Raw genomic sequence first — 26,060 nt, 5'->3', positions numbered from 1 at the left:
TCAGAATACTTTATTGATCCCTGGGGGAAATTATTTTTTGTTACAGTGCTCCATTTTAAACCAACATTAAGACAAGACAGACAATACGCTAACTAAGAATAGTACAATATATACATATATATACATACATACATACATAAGTCACTCATAAATAAATAGTTGGAAAAGAAACATGTGTAGGCAGTAAAAGGAGAAAAGTCATATGCACTCTTTTTTTGTTTTTTTTTTCCTTTCTCCAAACAAATCCATTAACCAGGCCAGTGCTACAGACCTGAGGCCAGATACTGTGTAAATGGTGATGCTGTATTTTTTTCCAGGTTCCTCTTAGACAGGAAAATTGTATTTCGTCTCCCCCTCCACAGCAGTGGAATGTTCCATCACTTCAGTTGTTATTGTTGGCATAAATTTACTGTTTAGAGAAAGTTTTCTGGTGGAAAAGGTGATGAAATCCTTTAGAACCACTAAAAGTCGGACAAGCACACTGCAATGGTTGCCCAAAGTAAAATTAGACAGGAAGCACTGAAATGAAAAACGTCACGCAGCAGCAGGAAATGAAAAAGAAAAAAAGTGGACTGAAAAGATGAGAGAATCTTTTCAGTCAAAGACATTGAGGTTTTCAGTCTGCACTTTAAAAAGGAAAAAATCCTGAATGGTGAAAATAATGTAGCTGTGAGGTTTAAAGAGCTGGCCTTGTTGATTTGAGGTGAAAGAATTTAATAAAGGCAGAAAAATCCTTACAAAAGAAATCGACTGCTGCAGAACATTTTAATGATGACTTTGCTCATCCTCTGAAACTTTAGCACGTTTTTTGGTGTAGATGTTCATGAGTCTTTATGACCTTTGTGCCTTTTTTTATCCTGTGATAAATATTTGCCAATATTTGCTTGACAGACTAAGTTTAGACAGGAAAAAGGAAAAGTTTACTTGCTAAACACAGGTGAGTCACATCGGCTAAAAAAAGAAAAGGCTGTGTGTATGGACAGCATTGCAGTCCTAACATGCTTTTTACATCTGGAAATGTGCAATAGTCTACTAGGATCCAAAATTTCATTATCAAAGGGTGAATGAGAAGATGTATGGATGCAGATGCACTTTCCAATTCACTGTCTGTGTAGCCACCAGTGTTGGTCAAGTTACTTGAAAAAAGTAATCAGTAACTAATTACTGATTACTCCCCCCAAAAAGTAATCCCGTTACTTTACTGATTACTTATTTTCAAAAGTAATTAATTACTTAGTTACTTAGTTACTTAGTTACTTTTTAAAAACACGATTTACAACCTGAAGAGGTGATAAAGTGATAGATCTTTCAGCCCAATTCTACTTTTTCTACATAATCCATCATACAAAATGTAATCAAATGGAAAAGTCTCTTTTTTTAACTTGTTTTATCAGTTTTAATCTTTTAACTTTATGCATCAAGCAAAACATTTAATTATATGCAACATTCTCTGACTTGAATAAATTAGTTTAACATTTAAACCTATTTTCTACACATTCCAGCACATAAAATAAAATATTTTTTGTGTTTACACTCACTCTTTCAAACAGATGCAAGTAAAACACAGCAGAAAATAAATAAAGTCAAAGACTCAGCGGTCCTTTTGCTCTATTTTCACCTGTAAAGCAGGAGCAGGGTAGGCGGAGGGTTACCCTGTTGTAGGTGTGCTGCGGTCAGTTGAAGAATCCGCGCGAGTGTCTCTGTGAGTTTCCCATCACGTCGTAGCTACTCGGTGCTTGCTCGGAAGTTTAGGGGTTTTTTTCGCTGTAAAAAGAAGTTTTCTTCCCACGCACGATGGACGCTAATGTTTTTGTCACTTTTTATGGAATCAAACTCAAAGTAAGGTCAGTACTTCCACACTTTAAACGCTGCACGCTCATACTCTCTCCCGCACTGATATATTATCCATTGTTGATCTGCACACAGCTGCTGTCACCAACGTCGCACTTGCTTACGTCACTGTCATGAGACATTCTCGCAAAAAAAAATCACGGTTTTAGTAACGCAGTAACGCAGCGTTCCTACGGGAAAGTAACGGTAATCTAATTACCGATTTTGCAATAGTAATCCCTTACTTTACTCGTTACTTGAAAAAAGTAATCAGATTACAGTAATGGGCAGTAACGCGTTACTTGTAACGCGTTACTGCCCATCTCAGGTAGCCACTGCACTAAAAATACACCGGCTGTGCATAACTCCTGTAGGCGGACTAGAAAGTAGGATAACAAGAATGAGTAAGTGTACCGAATGTCCTGAATGAGGACATCCTCAAAGGAGCATGCAGCTTATTGGATTCTATCAGAGTTCATTTGCTCATTAATAGCTTAAATACTTATTTACGTTACACTGGGACTTGATGCAGCCTCTGGGTTCATCATCTGTCTGAAATCAGCTGTGTTAGTTTTTCTCCCTGTAAGCCAACTCTCTTCTGATTGGCTGCCCCTTGAAAACAGAAGATTTGAACAGTAGGTAGGTGGAGCTCTGATGTTATTATTTTAAATTTTGAGCATGTTTGATATAAGGATCCACCTCTGAAAAAGTCTAACAGAGGATGAAAAGCAAGTTACGCTTTCACTCTTAATTTAAAGACGGTCCTTAAATTGGTAATTAGCACAAGTTTGATCTCACTGTCTTTTTTTAAAAGTCTGTCTTTACCTCTCCATCACCAGAAATAATGTAGCAGAAGCTGACTGAAAAGCCAGATAGGAAAACAGTGAAGCGGTCCTCCTGAAGTAAACTGCCCTGAGTGCTGCGGTTCCACGAGGAGCATATCTAACCCAAAGTTGAAACACTGACCCAGTTTGTGTGTGGTTTACCTCACATGCCCTCAGTTATTCTGTCATGGCTAATCTAATACCGTCTCTCCCTCTGCCCCTCACCCCTTCCCAATCCTTTTTCCTCTCTCTGTGTGTCACCCCCACCCCTTCCTTCCCTCTCAGCTGTTGGCCACATTTCTGATCCAGTTTGAGAGGTTACGCGGGGTCCAGTCCTCGGGGGTCCTCTTCATCTTTTGGTTGCTGTGTTTGCTGTGTGCCACCGTGCCTTTCCGCTCCAAGATCCTACAGGCTTCCAGCCAGGTGAGAACATGCCGTTGCCCTCAAATACCTTTTACTTGTCTGCCATCATCTTCTCTGCCTGGTGCCCTTTTTTCACCCGTCTGAATCTCCTTCCCCCAGTCTTGTTGTCTTAAGAGTTGTTTTGGAGTTTACAGTGGGTGGATGCTCTGGCAGGGGTTAGATCAGGGCACCACTAAGCAAAAAGGGAATAGTAGGCCTGTTGTTCCCAGTGTACTTATCTTACCTTCAGTGTGCACCGCTCACCAGCGGAGCTGCAGCTCACAGCAAACAAACCCTGCAGGGAGTATGGAGCTGCGGTGGAGACTGATGCAGAACAGTTGTTTGTAAGCGCTGCTGACCCAGTAGTTCTGCGAATTCTGGTTTTAACAATTGCAAGGCTCTAATCTGCAGGACTTGCATGACTCCCAGATAAGCTTCCCGTCCATGAGAAGGGAAATTGATTAGTGACCCATTAAACTGTTGTACTACAAAGGCTGAAAACTGCTGTTTTTACACAGTAAAGATTCATGTCAAAGTTGATTGCAAGTTGTGCACATGATGAAGAATGGTGCAGTTTATTGAATAATGCAAGATTTTAGACCTGAGTGTATTTAGTGTTATTTAAGTCAGCAAAAATCTATATTTGTTCATAATCATGGCGTTATGAATACGGAACAAAACTGCTCCTAATAAAAACTAGACTGTGCATTGCATTGCAGCATTTTTAATCTTTGTCTTTACTGGTTTGGTCCATTCTTACTATTTATAATCAGGTACCATACACTTGGTACTGCCTAGTGAGAATAGTGGACGATTTAGCTGCTGTACAGGCAGATAAGATAAGATAAGATAAGATAACCTTTATTAGTCCCACACGTGGGAAATTTGTTTTGTCACAGCAGGAAGTGGACAGTGCAAAAGTTATGACGCAAAAATTAGAATACAATAAGAATAAATACAGTACACAGCTGTACAGAATAGAATAAAATAATATACTATATACAGTAGAATAAAATAGAATAAAAATATACAATAAGATAAAAATAGAATACGAATGCTATATACAACTGAGTAAAAATACAACGATGCCAGAAAGGATTATTGCACTTAGTGTTATTGCACATGTGTGGATGTGTGTGTTTGTTCAGTTAAAGTCTTTGTTGTGGAGTCTGACAGCAGTGGGGAGGAAAGACCTGCGAAATCTCTCCGTCCCACACCGTGGGTGCCGCAGTCTCCCACTGAAGGAGCTGCTCAGTGCTGTCACAGTCTGCTGCATGGGGTGGGAGACGTTGTCCAACAGGGATGACAGCTTAGCCGCCGTTCTCCTGTCACTCACCACCTCCACTGGGTCCAGAGGGCATCCTAGAACAGAGCTGGCCCTTCGGATCACCCTGTTCAGTCTCTTCCTGTCCCCAGCAGAGATGCTGCCGCCCCAGCAGACCACACCATAAAAGATAGCAGAAGCCACCACAGAGTCATAGAAGGTCTTCAGGAGTGGGCCCTCCACCCCAAACGACCTGAGTCTCCGCAGCAGGTTGTACTGCGGAGATGTTTCTGTTTGTGGCTGGTGTCGTTTAATACTCAAAAAGATGACCAGCCTCAGTGTTGGATATGAAAGGCTTTGATGTCTGATATATGTATGCACAAGTAATTCTTTTTTTTTACGAGTTAATATTATTGTGGAGAACAGAGAATGGAATGACTGTCATGTGGGGAATGTTAATCTTGTATAAAATCTTTAAGTGATATACTTGTTTTCTGTTATAAAAAGGTCAAAAGCTGTGTTAACGTGCACGTAATGATGGGATTATAGTCAATAATCAGAGTAAGGCTTACCCCAATTAGCGTGTTTACATGGGTTCATATTCACATTTTTACATGTGGAGGATAATCAGATTTATGGCTAAATGTGTCCCCCCGTGACCCTCAACAAGGTTCTGTCTCATCTCTGTTTCTTGGTGCCAGCGTTGATCTCTCCTGATAGCTGCAACGTAGCGTGCTTTCTGAATGGTAAATACAAATTCACTGCACCAGACAACATTCATGCGTTTGAGATCTTCAGATTCACATCTGTTGTGTTGGTTCATGGCAGACCATCTCTCTCCCCAACCAGTTGCGGCAGATGGCCCCGCCCCTCCCTGAGCCTGGTTAGATGGAGGTTTCTTCCTGTTGAAAGGGAGTTTTTCCTTCCCACTGTCGCCAAAGTGCTTGCTCATAGGGGGTCATTTGATTGTTGGGTTTTTCTCATGTATTATTGTAGGGTCTACCTTACAATATAAAGCGCCTTGAGGGGACTGTTGTTATGATTTGGTGCTGTATAAATAAAATTGAATTGAATAGTGGCAAAAAAGGGGGTGCCTGATTTTTGCAGACTTTTGGCTTTTGTGATACTTTCTCCTCTGTGTGGATGTTTAGTGAATGGAAAAGCCATTCTATTACCTTGTAGGGTTGTTTAGCCTTTGAACCAAATCCTAACCTCAGCACACTGCTGTGCTCACTGTGACAATGCTTATTTTAGCTGCCAGTAGTATTGTACTATTGTACACACATACAGATCCAACGGTTCTACCTCCATTCATATGTCAAAAGGTGTTTACATACGAATATCCTGCGGTCAGCTTCCATCCATTCATGCGAATGTTCCTAACACCCACACACTTACAACTCATGCTTACCTTTCTCCTGGATGATCGTAGCAATGCATGGGTGGGGCTGCCTGCTGCCTGACTGCAAGGGGTGAATTTTACATTCATCACCAAAGCATAGGACTTGAATAAGAATTTAAGGAAGGTTCTTTTTTAAATTTCCATTTACTTTGTCATAAAGCTGTAAAATTGCTGTAAGCAGTAACTCATATCATCATGTGTCACAAAGAACCTTTTGCACACAATGACAACACCCAGACACACCTGTGAATTCTGATATAGCTGCAGGTCTGAAAGGTGCAGTCGAGGAATAACATTGTTCATCTGTTAGAGGAGGTTATGACAGAGGGCCGCCCCTCCCTGAAGCCTGGTTGCTCTGGAGGTTTCTTCTTGTTAAAAGGGAACTGGACTTTCCAGTGTCGCCAAAGGCTTTCTCACAGGGGTCGTGTGAATGTTGAGGTTTCTATATAATATTGTTGGGTCTTTAGCTTAGGATTTAAACACTCCTTGAGGTGACTGATGTTGTGGACTGGTACTTCAAGGACATGGTGTGTTTTCCAAAAAAGCCATCTCATCCCAAAAACTGATAAACGCTGATGTCTTGGTGTCTGCGTGTGTGTTCTTGTTATACTTTACAGGGCGAAGTCACAGATAAGCTGCGGTTCACCACTTTCTACTTCTACTTCAGCATGGTGGTCTGTGAGTTCATTCTCTGCTGCTTCAACGAGAAACCTCCTCTCTTCTCCAATGTTGTCACTGACCCTGTGAGTCATCGGTCACAGTCCGCTCATAAATAATTTTTGTGATTTCCTGCTCACACCATAAAGTCAGTGTTCTGAGTAGCTGAAAGTCTGAGCACGCTCCGGGGCAGCTCTGTGCTTGTTAAAGCAGGTCACACAGTCACACACTGAATTCAGTTGTTACTGGCTTCTCAGTATGTCCTCTTTATCCTCATTTAACCTCCCTGGTCTCATATTATGCGCACTCATCCTCTTTTCCCCTCCCCCAGAATCCTTGCCCTGAAGCTACAGCAGGTTTTCTCTCAAGGATCACTTTTTGGTGGTTCACAAGGTAAGCTAACATTGCTGTCTGCCACCAAACCAACCTCCACAGACCAACAGTTTGTGGTATACACTAAATGTTTTGGGGCTTTAAAGGCTCTGAGGTGTTCGTTTCTCCATCTTTAGACCCTGCTATTCATTTTTCAAGCAGTTTTTGTAGTTCTGTGAATATAGTAGGACGTGCTAGTCTGTTAAATCTTTAGTTTGGGGCTTTTTCTCAAGATGGATTAGCCCTCTTAAAACAAGAAAAATGTTTTAGGATAATTTAAGTCAATCTAATTTATTTGGACGTATCTCACTTAGCTTAGCCTGAGAGTCATTTGGCTTCATACTATTGTTGTTTAGATTAGCGCTAGTTTCTCCTTTCCTTTCTCCTTTTTTATTGCAGTGATCATAAACGCAGTGAAACTGAACAAGCAGTGTCGACTTACCTCGACCACAGCTGGTGGTAAAATGTAAAACGTTTGCAGTCATAAAAAACAATGAATGAAGAAGCTTAGAAATCGCTGTTACTTTTGCTGTTAGCTTGTTCCATACTATGTTAGCTAATCCACAATTAATAATATATGTCATTATGTTAGTGGCTGTTTACACAGTATTCACTGTGTTCAAACATGCAGAATGATAAAAGTGTGATCTTTGTTCACATCTCTCATAGTGACTGCAATTGCCATGGTAATAAATAAATGTAAGGTCATCATAAACCATGCTAACATTCCTTCATTCATATTAGTGCTTCAACCCTTCAGTCCTCTTTTTAATGCACACATACTGTGGCTATATTATTTAGTATTGCTTGACCTCAACTTTACCTAAATGTAAGAGTTATTTACTCCTTCATTGTACAGTTTATTGGTTACAGTTTATTAGTTGTTTAATACCTTTTGAAGAAAAAAAAGAAATGTTGCTGGCACCGTTACTCCATGCTACAAATATTGTTTCCTGATAATTTTTCATGAATCACTGTTCAGCCAAACCTGTCACTGAAGAGTTTGTTTACTTACTATATCACATGATGTCAAAACATGGGGGTAGTTTGCACTGTGATTATAATTACTTAGTTCATAATGTAGCTTAAGCTTATTTAATACTGCAATATCATATTATTATTATTATTATTATTATTATTATTATTATTATTATTATTATTATTATCTGTTATTTTTGCATAGACATGCATCTCTGTGGGGGAAAAAAACATGAGGCCAGTTTCCGGTGAAATTCAATCCAGTTATACATAATGATCATTAGCTAATTCAGTAAACTCAATTAAGTATTTTTGAGGACAACATGTATTGGTAAGATGGCTCTGGGATAAAGAATTTTAGTGTTACATGTTGGCAATGAATCAAAGCAAACTAAACAGAAAAAAGAGGCAAACATGCACTTTAACCATTTAGATAATGTCTCATTTGTTTCAGTCACACTTGTAGCAATGAATTGCTTTAATGTAACAGATTGAATTAAGTTGCTGCTTCTCTTTCCCAGTATGGCTGTAAAGGGCTACAAAATGCCCCTGGAGGCCAAAGACCTGTGGTCTCTAAACAAGCGCGATAGCTCCAAAGTCATGGTGCCCAGGCTCCTTAATGAGTGGGAGAAGGAGGAGGCCAAGGCAAAGTTAAGGTATGTTAAACTTAAAAGCTTTGAGCTACACTTCATTTCTTTGTGTTTTGCTTAAAATAAGACAGGCTTTGATGTCTTTTAAGGTGGTCTTACACGACAGTTCTCCAGGCTTCAGACTAAACCTGGAGAACTATCTTCAGTCACTCTCAAGGAAGATAAGCTGTGAGAAAAGGCTGCAGACTTATAACTAGGCTGAAAATCAGTGTCCATGGGTCCGATAGAGTGATGAATCCATATTTTAAATTCTTGCACTGTCATGGTTTGGGGCTGCTGGTGTTGGGGGTCATGAGAAAAAAAAGGTGGTCATACCAACTTGACTTTCAAGCTCATCAGAATTGTACAAACCCCTTTTCACTGGGATTCAACCGGCCTGATGAGCTGATGAAGTGTTGTTCTAAATGGGGAATAGTTAAAAGGCCTTGATCTGATGATTGGAGAAGGCTGATGCTAGAATAAGGTCTTAGCAATTTCAAAATGTTACTGGAAGCCAAGCAAGGACACAGACAATGTGTTGTTTTTGGCTGCTAACTCGCCAGTGAGAGCACATTCTGAGCCAGCTGAAGATGGGGTAAGGGATGCTGAACAGTGTCCGCCTTAAGTTCTCTTTGTGGCTCAATGACATTTACAAAACTTTTAAATGTAACATAGTCCAATGATGCCGGCGCACACAGACGTATGCAGCGGCTAATATTGCACCTTTTTGTGTTTTTAAAACCTTTTTACTTTGTCTTCCTGCAACACGCTGACTTTTCTGTTGTGTGCCTTTCTCTTGTTGTGCATGTATTCCTCTAGACCGTTTACATTTCTCCTGTTTGTCATTTATTCCGGCTGTCTGAGCAGTGAGCAGTCAGTGAAAACCTAAGAGTTCACATTTATAAACTAATTTGAATTTCTATAAATGCTTTCTTTGATCCACATAATGTGAATTTAAAAAAAGCCATAGCTGATTGTAGCCCCGGGCTCAGGCTTTCAAAGGAAGGGCAGATTTATTAGTTCTTTGTTAGACTAGAAAAGGGAAGGGATGTTGTCGTAGAGGGCAGAGCTCTTTGTGTATGGTTGTGCGCATGCAGGCGTAGGTTCATTCCTTTTTGCACAAGTGAAACTACTAGCGCGTTTCTTTTGTAACCCTAGCAGGAGGGTATCAGTATCTGAAGCTACCACACACCGTTTCTACTTTAAAGAGTTGTGGGAAACTCCATGCACACAGACTGCAGCAACAACTCACACAGAGAGCGTCTGCAGGCATCAGAGAGGTTATACGAAATGCACTGCAACATTATAAAGGAAAGCAGCTCGTTTGTAGTAACGCTGCTCTGATGTTTCCTGTACGTTTGTGGAATATCTCGGGCTTTTACTGTCAGAGCTTGTGAGGATTAAGTCCACCTCCCGCTGCTCTGCAAAGTGAATGACTTTTCTCATATTAAGGATGCTGGATTCTATTCTTTTGAGTTTGTTCAGCTTCATGCAGGAGAAATTACTTTCCTTGCCTGCCGGCTGGGAACAGCATTCCAGCTACACGTTGTACCGCTTTAGCAAACACGCTTGACAACTTTGCTGAACTCCGACCTCTGTCAGGCTGGAAGGATCCAGGTTTGCAGAGGGAATCTGAAGTATGATTTGTTTATGCGGTATAATTTAGAGCTAAAACAGTTTAGCTACTGAACATTGGCAGTTGCTCTCATAGTGTAATTCATCAGCTATGGTAAATTATAGTCAGTACGTGACAGTGATTTACTGCTTTTCTGGGATTTTTTTTATTACATTTCCAGGGATTTAGTATCAACAGTTCACTGTACTTTACATTTAAGTTGAATCCTTTAATGGGTTACAGTGTCTTTGCAATTTAGGACTGAGTAGTCAGTCGTTTCCTCCAATGTTTGCCATAAACTGGCAAACATTTTTCTCATTTATAAACATCATCAAATCTGCAGCTAAACTAGCTTCAAATTGAAGAAATTTTGCTAGCAACCTGAGACGACGTCTAAAGGTCAATAATATTACCTCCTGTATCTTTTGTTGAACACTTTCCTAAATGCATTTGGTATTTTCATCAAAGGAAAGTGATTGGCTAAGAAAGCATTTGAAAAGTTTGTACAATATCAAACGGATATAATAGCAGTCACTTTGACCAAGAGAACAATTGACTTTAATAATAATGGATTGCATTTATACAGCGCTTTTCAGGGCCCTCAAAGCGCTTTACAATGCCACTATTCATTCAATTTCACCTTCACACACTGGTGGAGGCAGCTACGGTTGTAGCCACAGGGGGCAGACTGACAGAAGCGAGACTGCCATATCGCGCCATCGGCCCCTCTGGCCATCACCAGTAGGTGAAGTGTCTTGCCCAAGGACACAACGACCGAGACTGTCCGAGCCGGGGCTCGAACCGGCAACCTTCCGGTTACAAGACGAACTGCTAACTCTATGAGCCACGATCGCCCCAGTATTATGATCTGAGGTTTACGTTAGCATAGGTGGTAACCCTAACCACACCATAACCCTGTATTTGGGAGGCAAAAGGCAGAATTTTCATTTTTTTGGAACAAATGTGAATAGTTTTTTGATGTGTCAAAATTTACGCATTCTTATGGAGTTAGTTAGATTTAGTTGTTGGGGTTGGACCTCAGACGGTAAAGCTATTTAAATCCAATGATAGTCAGGAGCTCTGGCAGTTTAATTTACTTTTTCGAAACTCATATCAAATTATTACTAGTAATTGTTTTGAAATATTTTAAAAATCTGGAGACAAATATTTTGCGAGCACAGCACACAAATGCAAAATCTTCTAACATAAGACCTGTAATGCCAAAGATGTATGAGATTTCATGTGAAGCGCAGCATCTTCTCGTTTCTGAACTGTGCCTGTGCCTAGCATGTGGCTTTAACGAAAGCCAGTGCTGACCCTGAAAGCCTGCTGAAAGGGTTAGCAAATGTTAAATATTTGGCAGAGGGAGTCAGACACATAACATGCTGCTTTATCAGTATGAGAGTGCCACTTTCTGCTGCTGTAGTTAAACAGTCAGGATATGTGTCATTAAAGAAACTTAAGTTAGACTTTTCCTTCCAAACATTTTGATCCAAATTGTTGTGCCAATTATCTGTTCACAACAGATGTTATTCAGAAAAAAGCACCTCTGAATCTTGAGTAACATGTTATCTTGGCCTCACATGATTCAATCACTATGCTTGGGTCCTGGTGAAGGTCCAGTGCAAAAGCCTCTTTCTGCCTAGTTCAGGGGTTTCATCCTGTTACTGGGGAGTCTTCCTCCCGAGTGCTTGCTTCTAGGAGCCATCTGATTGTTGGGTTTTTTTGTATTATCATAGGATCTTCACCTTACAATATAAATCGTGAGGTGATGATTTGGTCATGATTTGGTGCTATATAAATAAAATGTAATTGTATTGAATCTCTTGCTCTTTTTCTTTCATTCCCATCCTAAATACCCAAATCCTCCCCCCTACAGTGAAGAGAGTGTGGCTAGCCAGGCTACGTACGCTAAGCCCCCGCCGTCAACCACCAACCACATCTCAGGAGGAGGAGAAGGCGAAAGCAGCCCAGAGGAAGTAGAGGTGCTGCTGTCCAGTAAGAAAGTCGCGCACCAGCCATCCTTCCTTCGCGCCCTCGTCAAGGCCTTTGGACCCTACTTTCTGATTGGCTCAGGCTACAAGCTCCTGCAGGACATCATCACCTTTGTCAACCCACAGCTCCTGAAGTAAAGACAAAGATTCTACTCTACTGTTGCGTGCTCTCTTTACTACAGCACACAAACAACTATTGTTCCAGTGTTGTTCCAGTGAATACCATTTCCAGGACACATTTTTGCATGCTGCGTTTGTGTTTTTGCATTTCGGTCTTCTTTATGCAGAGCATGTTAGCTGTCTATATTCAAAGGCATACACTGGCCTTGTTCAGGATGCAAACTCCTCATGTAAATATGTTTCCTCTTTATGCCTTTAGTAGCCCAGGGTGCAAATTCAATGATAGGAGTCTTTCTCAGAAATCCTTATCACTGTGTAGATAAGCTGTCAGAGATGGCTTCCCAGATAGTTTTCCTGCATGTGTCTTTTGTGGGACTGATGTGTTTGAACATTCCCTCCTGACACTGATGTATCATTCTTACTTGCGGCACAGTGGGGGGAAATTTTAATTTCAAATTTTCTGTCCTTTTATTTGACAGTTATCTTTTGATAAGACAGCTTTTTCATTTATTTTTGTAGTATGCCCAAGTAAAATCCTAACTTAATGTTAAAGTTCCAGCCTCTCCTCTATGGAAAAATGGATCTCAGGATTTAATACGATGCCTTATATGTAAAATAGAAAAACTAATTTTGAGCCATTTTTGGAAGTTAATACCGTCTGAGAAAGAGGGAAAAAAATAGTGAAGGGAAAACTTTACAGTCCTTCCAAACATTCATTAGAATGTCGGTGGTAACGCCATCCAGTGATTCCTATTTATATTTTATATGTACAGCATGTTTCCTTTCACAGAGATGCTGTTGTTGCTTGTTCCAAATTTTGTCATGTTACAGTCTTTTTCAACATTTAATAAATTCATTGCTCTGCTAAAAATTCTACACACAGTTCCCATGATGACAAAGTGGGCAAAAACTTTGCTTGGAATTCTTTTAAATTTACTAAAAACGGAAAAAGTGCATAAAACATGCACATAAGAATTAAAAGCCTTTGCTCAGTACTTGAAGCACTTTTGGTATCCTCAGTGACAGCCTCAAGTCTTTTTGAGTATGATGCCACAAGCTCAGCACACCTTTCATTCTTGTTTGGAGAACCTCTCAAGCTGAATCGGGTTGGATGGAGCGCATCAGTGCCCAGCTAGTCACTGACTGGGCCACTCATTCACAGAGTGGTCTCAAAGCCATTCCTTTGTTATCTTGGCTGTGTACTTAGAGTCATTGTTCGTTTGGGTGAAAATCCTTTGTTCCAGTCTGAGGTCAGGAGTGCTCTGGAGCAGGTTATCATCGAGGATGTCTCAGTACATGTCTGCATTCATCTTTGCCTCGACCCTGACAGGTCACTCAGGTCAGCAGGAACCTTCATCATGGGGTATTGTGTACATAATTTTGTGGTAATGAATTTAGCTCATTTTGGAAGAAGGCTGTAACTGGACAAACTGTGGAGCAAGTAAAGAGCGCTCTTCAGATGCACTGTATTTATAATCAAACTTGTAAAAGTGGTTTCTAAGAGTATAACCACAGTAATAACAAAACCCTTAACCAGAAGAAGCAGTTGCCACACACTTAAACATTAAAGACAACTATTTTGTCCCTCATGTTCAGCTTTGACATGCCATTGAGCCCTTTACTGGTTTATATACTATGCTATACTATGAAAAATCTACTGTTACAACAGAATGTACCTGTCATTCTAGCTCTGGCCTTTAAGCTGCCTTTACATACTGTAATCACCCATGGAAAGAGCAGATAATCTGCAGATTAAGTGTATCTATCTCAGGTTAAACAGGTTCTGTTATTTGTCCCTATAGCACGAAATAGCAGTCCTTCTGGAATGCGACATTAGGGAAGTTAGGGAGTGTCAGGAATAAGTGAGTTTCTGATATATAGTATGTAAAGCTTTAAAGGTGACATGCTAAGCTAAATAACGTGTGTCCTGAGTCGCTAACTCAAAAAGATACAAATAAGTCTGTAGCTTTAAAAACTTTGCAAGACTAATGAAGTAAAATGCACGAAAAGTTAAAACAGACTAGATTTTTGGTTTAGCTGAGATTTCGGGGAACGTGACTCGCCTTGAGGGCAAAAGCATGAGCACAGTTTGAACAAAGGAGCTTCAGGTGATTGTCGGAGGACATTCCAAGTCTCGTGAGCCTCGTGACTTCTGTGTCCTCGTAACGGTGTCAGAGGACGGCTGATTAAAGAACATGTTTGATTTGGTCTGATTTCAACAGGCGAGCACAGAAGAAATTAGAGGCCTGGGAAACAGTGGTGTGTTGACACACTCACACCATGAGTCAACAAAGCCGCTAGGGTCTCTGCTAATAGTAACACTCTTTTGTGAATGCCAGACTTTTTTTTTTTAATCTTTTTTTTCAGGTGTTGAAGGTCAGCAGTTCTCCCCAGTATTTTAAGGCCATAGTTAAAGAACAGATGTCTGTACAGTCCAAACTGTAGGATACCTGGATCATAGTGCGCTAAATGACACTAACATTTTGCAGTGTGTGTCTGCATGGATGGAGGATGGAGGGCTTACACAGGAGTTTACACTTTTGGTTATTTCAGCTTCATGTGCTTTAATCAAATTATTCCTCTTCTTTATCTTTCCAGGATGCTGATCTTGTTCATTAAAGAAAAAGATGTTCCTAATTGGTGGGGGTACACGCTGGCCTGCCTTATGTTCTTCACGGCCCTGCTGCAAACCCTCATACTCCACCATCAATTTCAGTACTGTTTTGTCACTGGCATGAATGTGCGCACTGCTGTCATCGGAGCTATCTACAGGAAGGTATGCAGGAAACGATCCCATTAGATTTTTTTTGTTCTGCAAACAAATTACATTCATATTTAAATTTAGAAGGGAGAAATCAATTGCTTCATAGAAAATATTCTTGTGGTGTTAAGGGTTTTGTTCCCTGATCTTCTGTTTTGCTTGTTTGTTTGTTTTTTTACAGGCACTAGTGATAACTAATGCAGCCAAGCGTTCATCTACTGTGGGAGAGATAGTCAACCTGATGTCTGTGGATGCGCAGAGGTTCATGGATCTGACCACCTTCCTTAACATGCTGTGGTCTGCCCCTCTTCAGATTATGCTGGCACTATATTTCCTCTGGCAGGTACATGCACAGATTGTATTTCTGTTACACTGAGTCTTCTCCTTATGCCAAGGGGACTTTATTTAATGCACTCATGAGAATAACAGCTAAAATTTACTGTAATTCGGAAGCTGTCTGACCATTGTCGGTCACTGAGATCATCTTCGTCATCTTCCAAGCTATGACTTCCATTCAGCAGCCTGTCAGAAAAATTTGTGGTTTGTTTGGTAAGAGAGCCTCCTCAACCACCACAAAGGTGAGGACAGGTAGGAAGTGAAGGGCTCAGGAGGAGCTGACCAGGCAGAAGAGCCGCTGCGGCAGACTTTGGTGTTGGCAACAGCATGCCAATACCATGATGCAACAAAACCTGGGAAGAAGAAAGAACCCAGTTGGTTTAGGAAGGAATCTGAACAGGGGTGGAGGAAACCTGCACAGCTAGAGACAGACTGTGACAGCAAGGGGTGTGGGCTCAGTGGGAGAAGGGAATGGACTGGAAGGTCTCGTGGTCAGAGCTGTGGCAAGCTGAGCCACACTGGATCAAGTTCTTTATCCAGTCAGTCTACAGTTTCCTCACCAGACCGTGGGAGGTAGTGGTTATCCAGGACCTGCCACGTTTTTATTTACACACAGGAGAGTTCTTCTTTATTTTGTATCATAAATTTAATCATTTGCTGACTCTTGTTTATTTTACAGATCCTCGGTCCATCTGTGCTTGCTGGGGTGGCTGTTATGATCATGCTGATCCCTTTTAATGCATTTATCGCTATGAAGACTCGAGCCTATCAGGTATTTCAGTGTAAAACAAACAGAATGAGACATTCACACAATTGATTTGCTTAAAAATAAGTCCCCTTTGTGTTTTAAGTATCAAAATTCACAAGTAAAAACAGCTGGTCTCACCATCATCGTCAGGTGGAGCAGATGCAGCACAAAGATGCTCGTATCAAGCTGATGAACGAGATCCTGAACGGCATCAAAGTCCTCAAGCTGTACGCGTGGGAGAGCTCCTTCAAAGAAAAGGTTCTGGCCATTCGGCAAAAGGAGCTTATCGTGCTACGCAAGACGGCCTACCTCGGAGCACTGTCCACCATGGCCTGGACCAGTGCGCCTTTCCTGGTAGGCTTCCCCCAAAAAACTCAAGAAACTCATGAAGTAAAGTTGACTACACAGTAAATCTAAACAGGATGAAAACTTGTTCAAATTTGACAGTTTATTATTATGACACCACTATAGGTTTCAGCACAGCTTTTTGTCTGTTATGGTTTGTTAATAAAAGCCTTGACAAAGAGCTTTGTCAGTTTCTAGGTCAGTTTTTAAAGTCATATTTTAATAACTTTACTGGTTGGAAGCTGCTTTACATTAACATGACTTTCATTTCCAACTTGTATAAGAATGTCACATGTTGGCATTATTATTAGGAAGCTCCTCGTTAGGGGGTTTTAGGCCTTGATATGAAAATATTTGAAATAAGATTATTTGCAGATACGATCACACTAACCCCATTTGTTTGTTTAGCATTTACAGTTTAATTTACATACACATAATTTACTCGAATGATTTATGATGAGTCTAAACATCTCCCATCAAAGTTTGTTAAGCAGTCTGAAAAGCTCTGGATAAACCTACAGTGACTAAGTATTCTGGTGCACTTGGAGCCACCACAGAAAGTTTGTGTCCCAATTGCGAAAGGCTAAAATATTAAGAAAAGTGTGATTTTTGAGACAATATTGGAAGAACCAGAGTGCTTCTAGTGCTTTGACTTTCACCACTCAGCAGGCGTCTTTCTGCAGCGGACTAACAAAACCACAGGAAACTGAACTGAAGCACGTGTATATATACACATGGCCTTACCCTGAGGTCAAGTTTCTGTGCAAAGAAGAAAGGAGAAAAGTCTTCATATGGTGTGTGAGCAGCGTTTCTTTTCACATGTGCTCCTGCCTGCAATTGTTATCTTCTTTAGGTCACATTTTGTGGACGCATGTTTTATTAGTTGGGTAAATGAGCACTTCAGCCTTAAAGGTGCTGTTGATATTTAGATCCTTGCTGAGTCACTGACTGTCTGGCATCACGGCTCTGCCTCCTCTCTGCATTAAACCGATGAACCTTGATGTCTGAGTGGTCTGCTTTTCCCATGTGTTTCCAGGTTGCCTTGACAACATTTGCCGTGTATGTAACTGTGGATGAAAAAAACATCCTGGATGCGGAGACGGCCTTCGTGTCGATCTCGCTTTTTAACATCCTTAGGTTTCCCCTCAACATGCTTCCCCAAGTCATCAGCAGCCTGGTACAGGTGGGAACCTTTTTCACGTCCTGCGCTGTGTTCGTGTTTCGGGTTTTCTTTAGCAGAATTCATTGCATGCATCTGTTTATTCTACATCTCAGGCGAGCGTCTCATTGAAGCGAGTCCAAAATTTCCTGAGTCATGATGAGCTGGATCCAGATTCCGTAAACAGGAGCAACACAGTCACAGGTGAAATTAAACACTTGGATTAACTTGTCAAAACTTTGCTTTGTCTAGTCACTTAGATTACATTATGCTTGAGTGCAAGTTCACTGTTTTCTTTTTCACCTAGTGACTCCTGCCTGGCCAGTTCTTGGATGACTTGGATTTTTTTTCTCACTTGTGTCATTTTGTTGCTCAACAGAGTTTGCAGTCACGGTTGTCAATGGGAAATTCACGTGGGGCAAAGACGACGCTCCTGTTCTACACAAGTATGCTACGAAAGCCACACATCGTATTTTTATATTCACCGTATTTGTTTTAGTAAAATATTTGATTGTGTGCTTGCAGTATTAACGTGATGGTGCCCCAGGGCTCCCTGCTGGCTGTGGTGGGCCATGTTGGCTGTGGGAAGTCTTCCCTGATCTCAGCATTACTGGGTGACATGGAAAAAGTGGAGGGAGAGGTTTCTGTTCGGGTAGGAATTCCCCTAGTGTTTTTTGAATAACATACCGGGAAGCAGCAGGTGGTTTTGACCCAGTTATTGCAGTTTTCCTTCCTGTAAAGTTTCGCCATTTGATATTTTCGTGTGAAAGCTGGATCAGTTGGCCAGATGTAAAATGAAACGGCTCGTGTTTAATGATCAAATAGTTGTCATCAAATTTTTTTGCTCCTTTTGACGCAACTTACTTACTAAAAAACTCTGATAAACTCAATAAACTCGTTTTTAGATATTTGTCCTCTGAAAAGATGCGTTTATTTACTACTGCCAAGTGACAAATAAACAAAACAAAACAGACAAAACAAGCATTTTCAATTTCCCGAATATCGCTGGCAGAATGAACATTAATATCTGAACTTCTACAAATGTTTTTCATTTTATTGAATGTTGATATTTGCATAAACCTCCAGTTTATGTCTGAAATGTTGCAGGTAAACATCAACACAGATACTGAAGAATGAAAAAAAACGACTGTAGCCATTGTGCCTAAAATTAATGACGCTCTTTGATCTTTGTGGTTCAGTAACAGTAATGGTGGGAAAATGGACGGTCACCGTGACGACACTATGCAGCTGCTTTAAAACCAGACGTCAAGCACGAGGAGTGGCTCTGACAAGTTGCTCTGTTTTAGATAAAGGACACAGAATATACTGCAGCCCATAAAGTCTTCAGGAACCTTTTTACCAAGATTACAAAGCAAATGAGCTGAGGGCCGCTCCCTAAAGGTTTCTCCATAAGGTTGCCCCGTGCTTTTCTTTGAAAATGATGCAGGTTTATGGGACTTGGCTTCAATTTCTCATCTTTTAAACATTTTTGTTAATTAAAAACAGTCTACATAATACATTTAAGACCATTATTAACATAAACATGTATTTAATATATGGGTACATTCATTCTTTAAAATATTGCAGACAGCGTTCATAAGAGTTTGACATTTTGGGGAAAAAAATGAGGAGAGCTAGCAGTCTCTTAGCTTAGCTTAACTTAGGCTCAATTCTGGAAGTAATAAAATATAAAATCCAGTTAGACAAAAAGGAAGTTATAACTTAGTACTGTAAAGCTTAGTCTTGAGTAGAATATATGTGTATATTATTTTGCTTAACGTTACATTTAAAAAGGGCACATCAGTCCTATTGCAGTGGGAATCATTTCTAGAAAATGTGGCATGGTTTATTCTGATAATAAAAGGTTTCCTATTTGAGGAAGTGAGAAGAACCTGGTTGTCTGTCTCTATCCTCAGGGGTCAGTGGCTTATGTACCTCAGCAGGCCTGGATACAGAACGCCACCCTGCGGGACAACATCCTGTTCGGGAACCCGTACAATGAGCAGAAATACAATTCTGTCCTGGAAGCGTGCGCCTTAACCCCAGACTTGCAGGTGCTGCCTGGAGGAGACATGACTGAGATAGGAGAGAAGGTACAGAAGCACAGGGAGCGAGTTTAGTCTCCTTGATTTTAATTTTTAATCTCTTTCTGCATCTGTTTTATTTCCAATTTTCTCTCAGCACTTGTTGATGACTTTCATCAAAGATCTCTCCTGAATTTATTGGATACTCGTTGCTAATGTAATCAGGCTTCTGATTCGAGGAACTCTGATATAAATTCAGCCTCGGCCTTTTTATTTGGTTTTTGTCCTGCAGGGCATCAATCTGTCTGGTGGTCAGAGACAGAGGGTGAGCCTGGCTCGAGCTCTGTACAGTGATGCTGATGTCTATCTGTTGGATGATCCGCTGTCCGCGGTGGACGCCCACGTGTCCAAACACATCTTTGACAACCTGATCGGCCCAGAAGGGGCTCTGAAGGGCAAGGTGAGGAGACTCTAAACTCAACTTCTGTCCTGGTTAGTTGATGATGTAAAGGCTCTCTGTAAACAACACAACCAGTAAATATGACATGAATCTTTGTCCTATTATGTTGTAAATGAACTGCTACTTTCGGCTCAGTTTTACTGCTGAAGTCTACTACTACTAAGTGTCATTCACCCAGTCACACACAGCGTTTTATCTAATATTTGCATACACTCACACTCCGTTCAGTAACTTACACGCCGATACTTCCAACACATGGCCTGGAGGAGCTGGGCATCGATCCACCGGCCTTCTGTTGGTGGACATCAGGTGGTTGTCTGGCTCTGTGCCGGAATGCGACCGTTAGAGTCTGAACAGTTTCATGTACTTGTATTTATGTAGTACTTTCCTACTCTTCCTGACCACCCAAGTGCTTTAGACTACCATTATAAACTTCTGCAGTTCAGTGTGAAACGGACAGCCTCGCAGAGCTGTAATTTTATCAGAAGAGGAAGTTGTGTCTTATCTTTCTACTGGACAGGAAGTTTTATGAGGTTTGATCACTTTCCAATCTGCTGATTTTTCATATTTATGACACCAGTTTGTAAAAAGAGTAACTTTGTGTGGCAGCGTTCTGCTGGAAGTAGTCATATTCAGAAGTTACTGAACCTGACTAACAGCTGGCCTTCAGGTTTTCTTTATTTATATACTGTACAATGCAGTATTTAATATAGTATGTACAGTTGTATCTTTTTCTCCCTCATTAGTAAGATGCTACTCACTGTTCTCTGCCGGTTCATTAGGTTTTTTTTGGGTTGTTTTTTTTTCCTTCTCTCTTTTGTTACTTTAAAGAGAACTATGAACCAAAAGTGCATTCAGCTAAATTGTAATGGCTGTAGCTTTTAAAAGTAGGAACAAGAACCTAAAAAGTACACAGCGGTTCAATATTTTTTAAAAAAAAAATGAGGGGAAGGGTGTGGAGACCTCTGCCTTTTGGTGAAATTAAATGCAGGTGTTTCCTGTCAGGTGTGAGTGTGCGTCCTGTATTTATTTAAGAAACAGGGATGTATGAAAAGGAGAGTTGAAAGGAAATTATGAGTGCATGCACACATATCTCTGAGCTTCCCAGAAGATGAGTTGTTGTGATAATCTTCTGAGATTCAATCGTCACACATGGCTTTGTCACCTCAGTGCTTTCTAGGATTAAATTGCTAGAAGTTGAGAGAAGTTTATTTTTGGCCTGACCTGCTTCCCATCACCCAGATTCAGCAAATTCAGGATGTTTTTTTTCCCAAGAACCAAATCTCAGGAAAACCTGAGTCATGCAGCAAAACATACATAACATAACAAAACAAACATAACTTGCAAGTCATTCTTCATCAGAACGGTCAAATACAAAAGAAATCGAATGTTTTGGAACAGCCAAGTCAAAGTCCTGACCTTGTAATAATAGAAATACCATGAAAGTGAATATCTGGAATCCAGCTTGCTCTAAAGCTCCTCTAACCTAATGTGCAGGACAGATCGGCGGTTCCTGCAAATGTGGTTTTCGAGGGATTGTTGCACAAGGCTGTACGCAGAAAATAAGCGCTTGGGATCGCGTGCTTTTTTCCCCCTCCCAGATGGACAATATTAATTTTAATTTAATTTTAGTTTTATTTAGAAAGAGGGACAATACATATTAATGAACATAACAAATGTAAATATGCCAGATTATAGCCTTGGGCTAAAGGATGATCTTCCTCAATAATTAAACCACTAAGTCTAATATTTTCATTTTCGGCAGTTTAATTGGTCTTGTTCATGCAAATGGTAATTGTCATACTGGTTTATTGCATGACAGAAGTTTCTTGTGTTTGACTCCAGACACGCATCCTGGTGACACATGGCATCAGCTTCCTGCCTCAGGTGGATAATATAATGGTGATGGTGGATGGCCGGGTGTCAGAGATGGGCTCCTATCAGGATCTCCTCAAGCAGAACGGAGCATTCGCCGAGTTCCTCAGAAATTATGCCCTGGAGGATATTATGGAGGAGGATGAGGCCAGCGGTACAGCATTTCCTCCCCTTACATATCACCTCATGTTGGTGCAGAACGGATTGATGGTTCAATAGTATCTCATGCTGGTGTTCTGCTCTCACAGATGAGATCATTGAAGATGACGAATTGTTCCCCGATGACGCCCTTAGCAACCACACAGACATGGTGGACAGTGAACCAATGATCAATGAAGCAAAAAGAAGTTTTATAAGGTAAATTGAAAAAAACTGGATATTTAAACTTGGATGAGATAAAACGGTTGTTGCATAAACTCCAAACTTTGTCTTTTTTTTATCAGGAATTTCTCAAGAATTATATGAGCTTTTTAAAACATTAAGCAAATTGAAAAATATGGAGTCTTTTTGCACAAAATAGCAGTTGAATAAATGCATTATCGCCACCAGTTATCCTGACCCTGTTCAGTAGCGTGAGCTCATTGCCCTGTGCCCCTTTTTACAGGCAGATGAGCATTATGTCCTCAGACGGAGAGAACCCCAGGTCCCGTTCAGTAAGGAGACATGGCTGCAGCCAGCGAAAACATTCAGAGTCGCAAGACAAGAAGAAACCGCGCGAGATGGAGAAACTCATCCAGGCAGAAACGGCAGAAACCGGCCAGGTCGGTGCATCATATTTCAATTCTTTTTAACCTGCAAATATATAACTGCTCATTTTAAAGTTCTCCACCTTTGACCCACGACTGCTCAGCGTTCACTGCAACATAGCAACCTGGTATTCACTGGTTGGACCACATCGACCCCTGAATTATCTTTTGTTTTGATCCCAGGTGAAAGGAAAGGTGTACCTGGAGTACGTCAAGGCAGTCGGACCACTGCTGTCAGTGGTCATCTGCTTCCTGTATGGCTGTCAGAGCGCTGCCTCCATCGGAACAAACATCTGGCTCAGCGAGTGGACCAATGACGCCGTGACGAATAGCACCGCGGAAAATGTTCAGATGAGGGTGGGGGTGTACGCGGCACTGGGGTTTGCACAAGGTAAGACACGCTGATGCTGAATGTTTATTTAAATGCATGTATTTTATGCGGAAATGCAAACAGCTGCCATGTCGGATTGTTGAACCTGAATGCCTACTTTATACTTCCACTTCCACCCTCACAGCTTTTTCTTTGTGTTTTACTGAAATAATCGGAACAGATTTGCTTTGCAGCCAGTTGAAATGCTTCTCTTTTGTACAGTAAACTCTGGAGAGATGCTGTGAGCCAAAGGAGAGTTAATCTGATTACAGCATCGTTAATTGGAATACACTGAGCATTGTTCTTGTATACAAGAGACATCCTTTTTTTCTTTAACTGCGGCTCCTTTCATGGTGAACTGCTCCCCTGACTACCTCACATTCAGGACAGAAGCTGCCCATGTCTATTTATAACAGCTGCTTTCTCGTTCTACAGTGAAACGTTCCTCCCCCTAATCAATTTTTCTTCTGCTCCTGTGGTTTAACCTAATCCCAGGTATCCTGATCATGATTGCTTCCTTCACATTAGCCATGGGGAACATCGGTGCAGCCAAGAAGCTGCACTTTAACCTGCTCACCAACAAATTCCACACGCCCCAGTCTTTCTTTGACACCACCCCTATAGGACGCATCATCAACCGCTTCTCCAAGGACATCTACGTGATAGATGAGGCTCTGCCGTCCACTGTGCTCATGTTCCTGGGCACCTTCTTCGTTTCTCTCTCCACTATATTAGTTATTGTTTCCAGCACACCCATTTTTGCTGTTGTCATAGTACCCCTGGCTGTCATATACGTCTTTGTCCAGGTACTTGGGTGGGGTCGGGTGGCAGTGTGGCTCGCGTGCCAAATGTGTCCTCTCAGTTCTTCTTTTCCTTGAAAATGTGGGGCTCTTCCTCTTCCTCAAGTGGCATGCTGCTTGCATGTTTGCCGCAGCAAAATTTGTAACCGTCAGGTTTGGCTTGTTTCCTCTGTAGCCTGCAATGTTGTCCATGATGAGCACCTCCTGCTGTCATTTTTTCCTTTTCAGTTGTAAACTCACTTTGCTCTTTCTCCACAGCCAAAACACTTCCTGTCCTGCCTGCAGCTTGCTGCGATGCACATGCACACACACACCTCACAGATCACGCTCCTAAACACATTCACACCATCACTATATCGTGAACAAAATCAAAGTCACGTCAGTCAGTTTTTAGTGATCTATACCCCCCTCTAGTGGTGAAGCACTGTTAACACAACTAAATAAACTTTATTTTTATCGAAGGCCAGTGTGACCTCACCTTCTTAGGTGAAATGATAGCAGTATCTCACATTTCTCTGTTGAAGTTAATGAAATTTTTAATTATTTAGTCTTTTAAAATTTCCACATCTGGTAGTTTTCCATTAGATATTAAAAGTAAGCACCATGTGCACAAAAGGGAAGCATAAATGAAAGAATATGATGATAAAATGCCACTTATGAGGTGTATAAGTGGCGTAGAGGACTGACTCTGGGAAACCTGCACTGACACTGAAAGTTGCTGTCTCACAGGCTGCTCATCCATTTAATGCAGGCGTTATTGTGTTGTCACACCTGACCCCCTCCCCTCCTGTCTCGCAGGTGCGCTGCTGTTGATTAACTGCCTGCTGTGCCGGGCCTACAGTATGCTGCAGGCAGCCAAGCTCACACACCGAAACTTACTTCAGGGGGTCCTGCGAGCTCCGCAGGGCTTCTTCGAGAGCACCCCTACTGGGCGGTTACTAAACCGCTTCAGCAAAGATGTGGATGCTATAGACTCCCAGATCCCAGACAATATTGACATATGGATGCGCACTTTCTGGTACACACTGAATGTGCTGCTCATATGCTGTGCCCTCACCCCAATGTTCCTCATAGTCATAGCCCCGTTAATGGTGTTCTATTGGTGGGTTCAGGTAAATAGGAAAAGAGTCTGCTAACTCATTAATATAACATGCATGTCTGCGAGTGCTGTTGAGTGTGCGTGTGTGTGTGTGGTAGTAAACAGCTGCATGTGGTTGAGGCAATGATCGTTACTCGTCTAGATTTAGTTGCTGTGTGGTTTGGTCTAGTCCAGTAGTCATAAATTGTTGTGGCCTTAGTCGCTCAGTAGCCAGTCTGTAGTTTAAGACTGTGTGAGCCGTAGTTATTTCAGTTGTTTTATGGGTTTAAAATGCAGCAAAACGTCAGTTAAACTGTTTTTTGCTGTAATCAACAAATGTGAATTGGATTGCAGTTAGTGCTGGGCAGTATGACCTGAAATATCTATCACACAAGTATTTGCACAGTAGATCATGTTGTTGTTCTTGTTATAGTTACTGCATGAACACATCTGACCAATCACGTCACTGCATTTGGCACTCGTATCTCAAAGCGCGCACTGGTACTGAATATAGACGTGGTAAAATAATAGTACTTTGCGAGAGACACAGCTGTACGTCTCTAAGTCAGTCAGCTCTGTGAAATGATTTCTGTGTCGTCAGATGCTGTCCCAACAATAGTAAAATAGCCCCACTGACATGCTGAGATATGTATGAAAGCTTCAACTCTGGAATCAAACCATGAAATTCTCCCCGCCGCTGCCTTCTCACGAGAATCGGATAAAACCAGAATCTCAAGTTTCTTCCTTTTCTTCTTCACAAACATCAGGACCAGCTCATTTCACGTCCACGTTTGTTTTTTCAGTGAACTCGTTCGGTTCGGTGTGTGTATGTTACAAGTTCATATCTGAAAAATTCAGAATTTCGTGTCACTTTTTGCAACACACTCATCGTGTAATGGGCTTAATTCCTAAAATTCCTGTCAGTTCTGATTCAAGAATTGATATGATGCCACTTTTCGTCATTTTAGCAAGTCGAATAACAAAAAGTTTTCACGTCAGTGCTCCTGCATACGAGCTTGTGAGTGAAGCATCACATTTATAAGTTATTCTTCTAAACTTTGTAGCCCAAAAAAACACCTGTTAGCCTTGAGAAACGTCTCTGTGTACCAGATATAAAGGTATACAGCCCAGCACTCGTTACAGTCGATCCACGGAGGCAGGGCTTCTCTTAGGGCAGAAATAATATTACTAACTGAAAATCAGATGTGGATAAAGAGCCGTGCATGTTTTTCCTGCTTTTAACATCGTTCAGTGTGTCAAAAAGAAACTTA

At 41.2% G+C, this 26,060-nt stretch overlaps 1 protein-coding gene across 2 annotated transcripts in view; it reads left to right on the top strand.

Annotated features, from left to right (window-relative positions):
* abcc3 (ATP-binding cassette, sub-family C (CFTR/MRP), member 3) overlaps nucleotides 1-26,060 on the top strand; it is a 57,989-nt gene that overhangs the window by 22,900 nt on the left and 9,029 nt on the right. The window contains exons 4-23 of one of the 2 annotated variants that reach the window (XM_026177372.2): nucleotides 2,940-3,077; nucleotides 6,340-6,465; nucleotides 6,711-6,772; nucleotides 8,251-8,385; nucleotides 11,853-12,101; nucleotides 14,686-14,863; nucleotides 15,030-15,191; nucleotides 15,864-15,956; nucleotides 16,083-16,286; nucleotides 17,314-17,460; nucleotides 17,553-17,640; nucleotides 17,816-17,882; nucleotides 17,962-18,088; nucleotides 19,353-19,529; nucleotides 19,753-19,920; nucleotides 21,766-21,949; nucleotides 22,044-22,152; nucleotides 22,400-22,556; nucleotides 22,725-22,932; nucleotides 24,510-24,823. In XM_026177372.2, the coding sequence (XP_026033157.1) occupies nucleotides 2,940-3,077; nucleotides 6,340-6,465; nucleotides 6,711-6,772; nucleotides 8,251-8,385; nucleotides 11,853-12,101; nucleotides 14,686-14,863; nucleotides 15,030-15,191; nucleotides 15,864-15,956; nucleotides 16,083-16,286; nucleotides 17,314-17,460; nucleotides 17,553-17,640; nucleotides 17,816-17,882; nucleotides 17,962-18,088; nucleotides 19,353-19,529; nucleotides 19,753-19,920; nucleotides 21,766-21,949; nucleotides 22,044-22,152; nucleotides 22,400-22,556; nucleotides 22,725-22,932; nucleotides 24,510-24,823 (3,093 nt within the window). Of the gene's footprint in view, nucleotides 1-2,939; nucleotides 3,078-6,339; nucleotides 6,466-6,710; nucleotides 6,773-8,250; nucleotides 8,386-11,852; nucleotides 12,102-14,685; nucleotides 14,864-15,029; nucleotides 15,192-15,863; nucleotides 15,957-16,082; nucleotides 16,287-17,313; nucleotides 17,461-17,552; nucleotides 17,641-17,815; nucleotides 17,883-17,961; nucleotides 18,089-19,352; nucleotides 19,530-19,752; nucleotides 19,921-21,765; nucleotides 21,950-22,043; nucleotides 22,153-22,399; nucleotides 22,557-22,724; nucleotides 22,933-23,406; nucleotides 23,718-24,509; nucleotides 24,824-26,060 lie in introns of both variants that reach the window. The other variant, XM_026177373.2, reaches the window with a different exon arrangement.

Source organism: Astatotilapia calliptera, chromosome 8 (genome assembly GCF_964374335.1).
Source record: "Astatotilapia calliptera chromosome 8, fAstCal68.1, whole genome shotgun sequence".
NCBI classification, from domain to species: Eukaryota; Metazoa; Chordata; class Actinopteri; order Cichliformes; family Cichlidae; genus Astatotilapia; species Astatotilapia calliptera.
The sequence above is the reverse complement of the archived record's forward strand: the minus strand, read 5'-3'. Positions and strand labels throughout refer to the sequence as shown.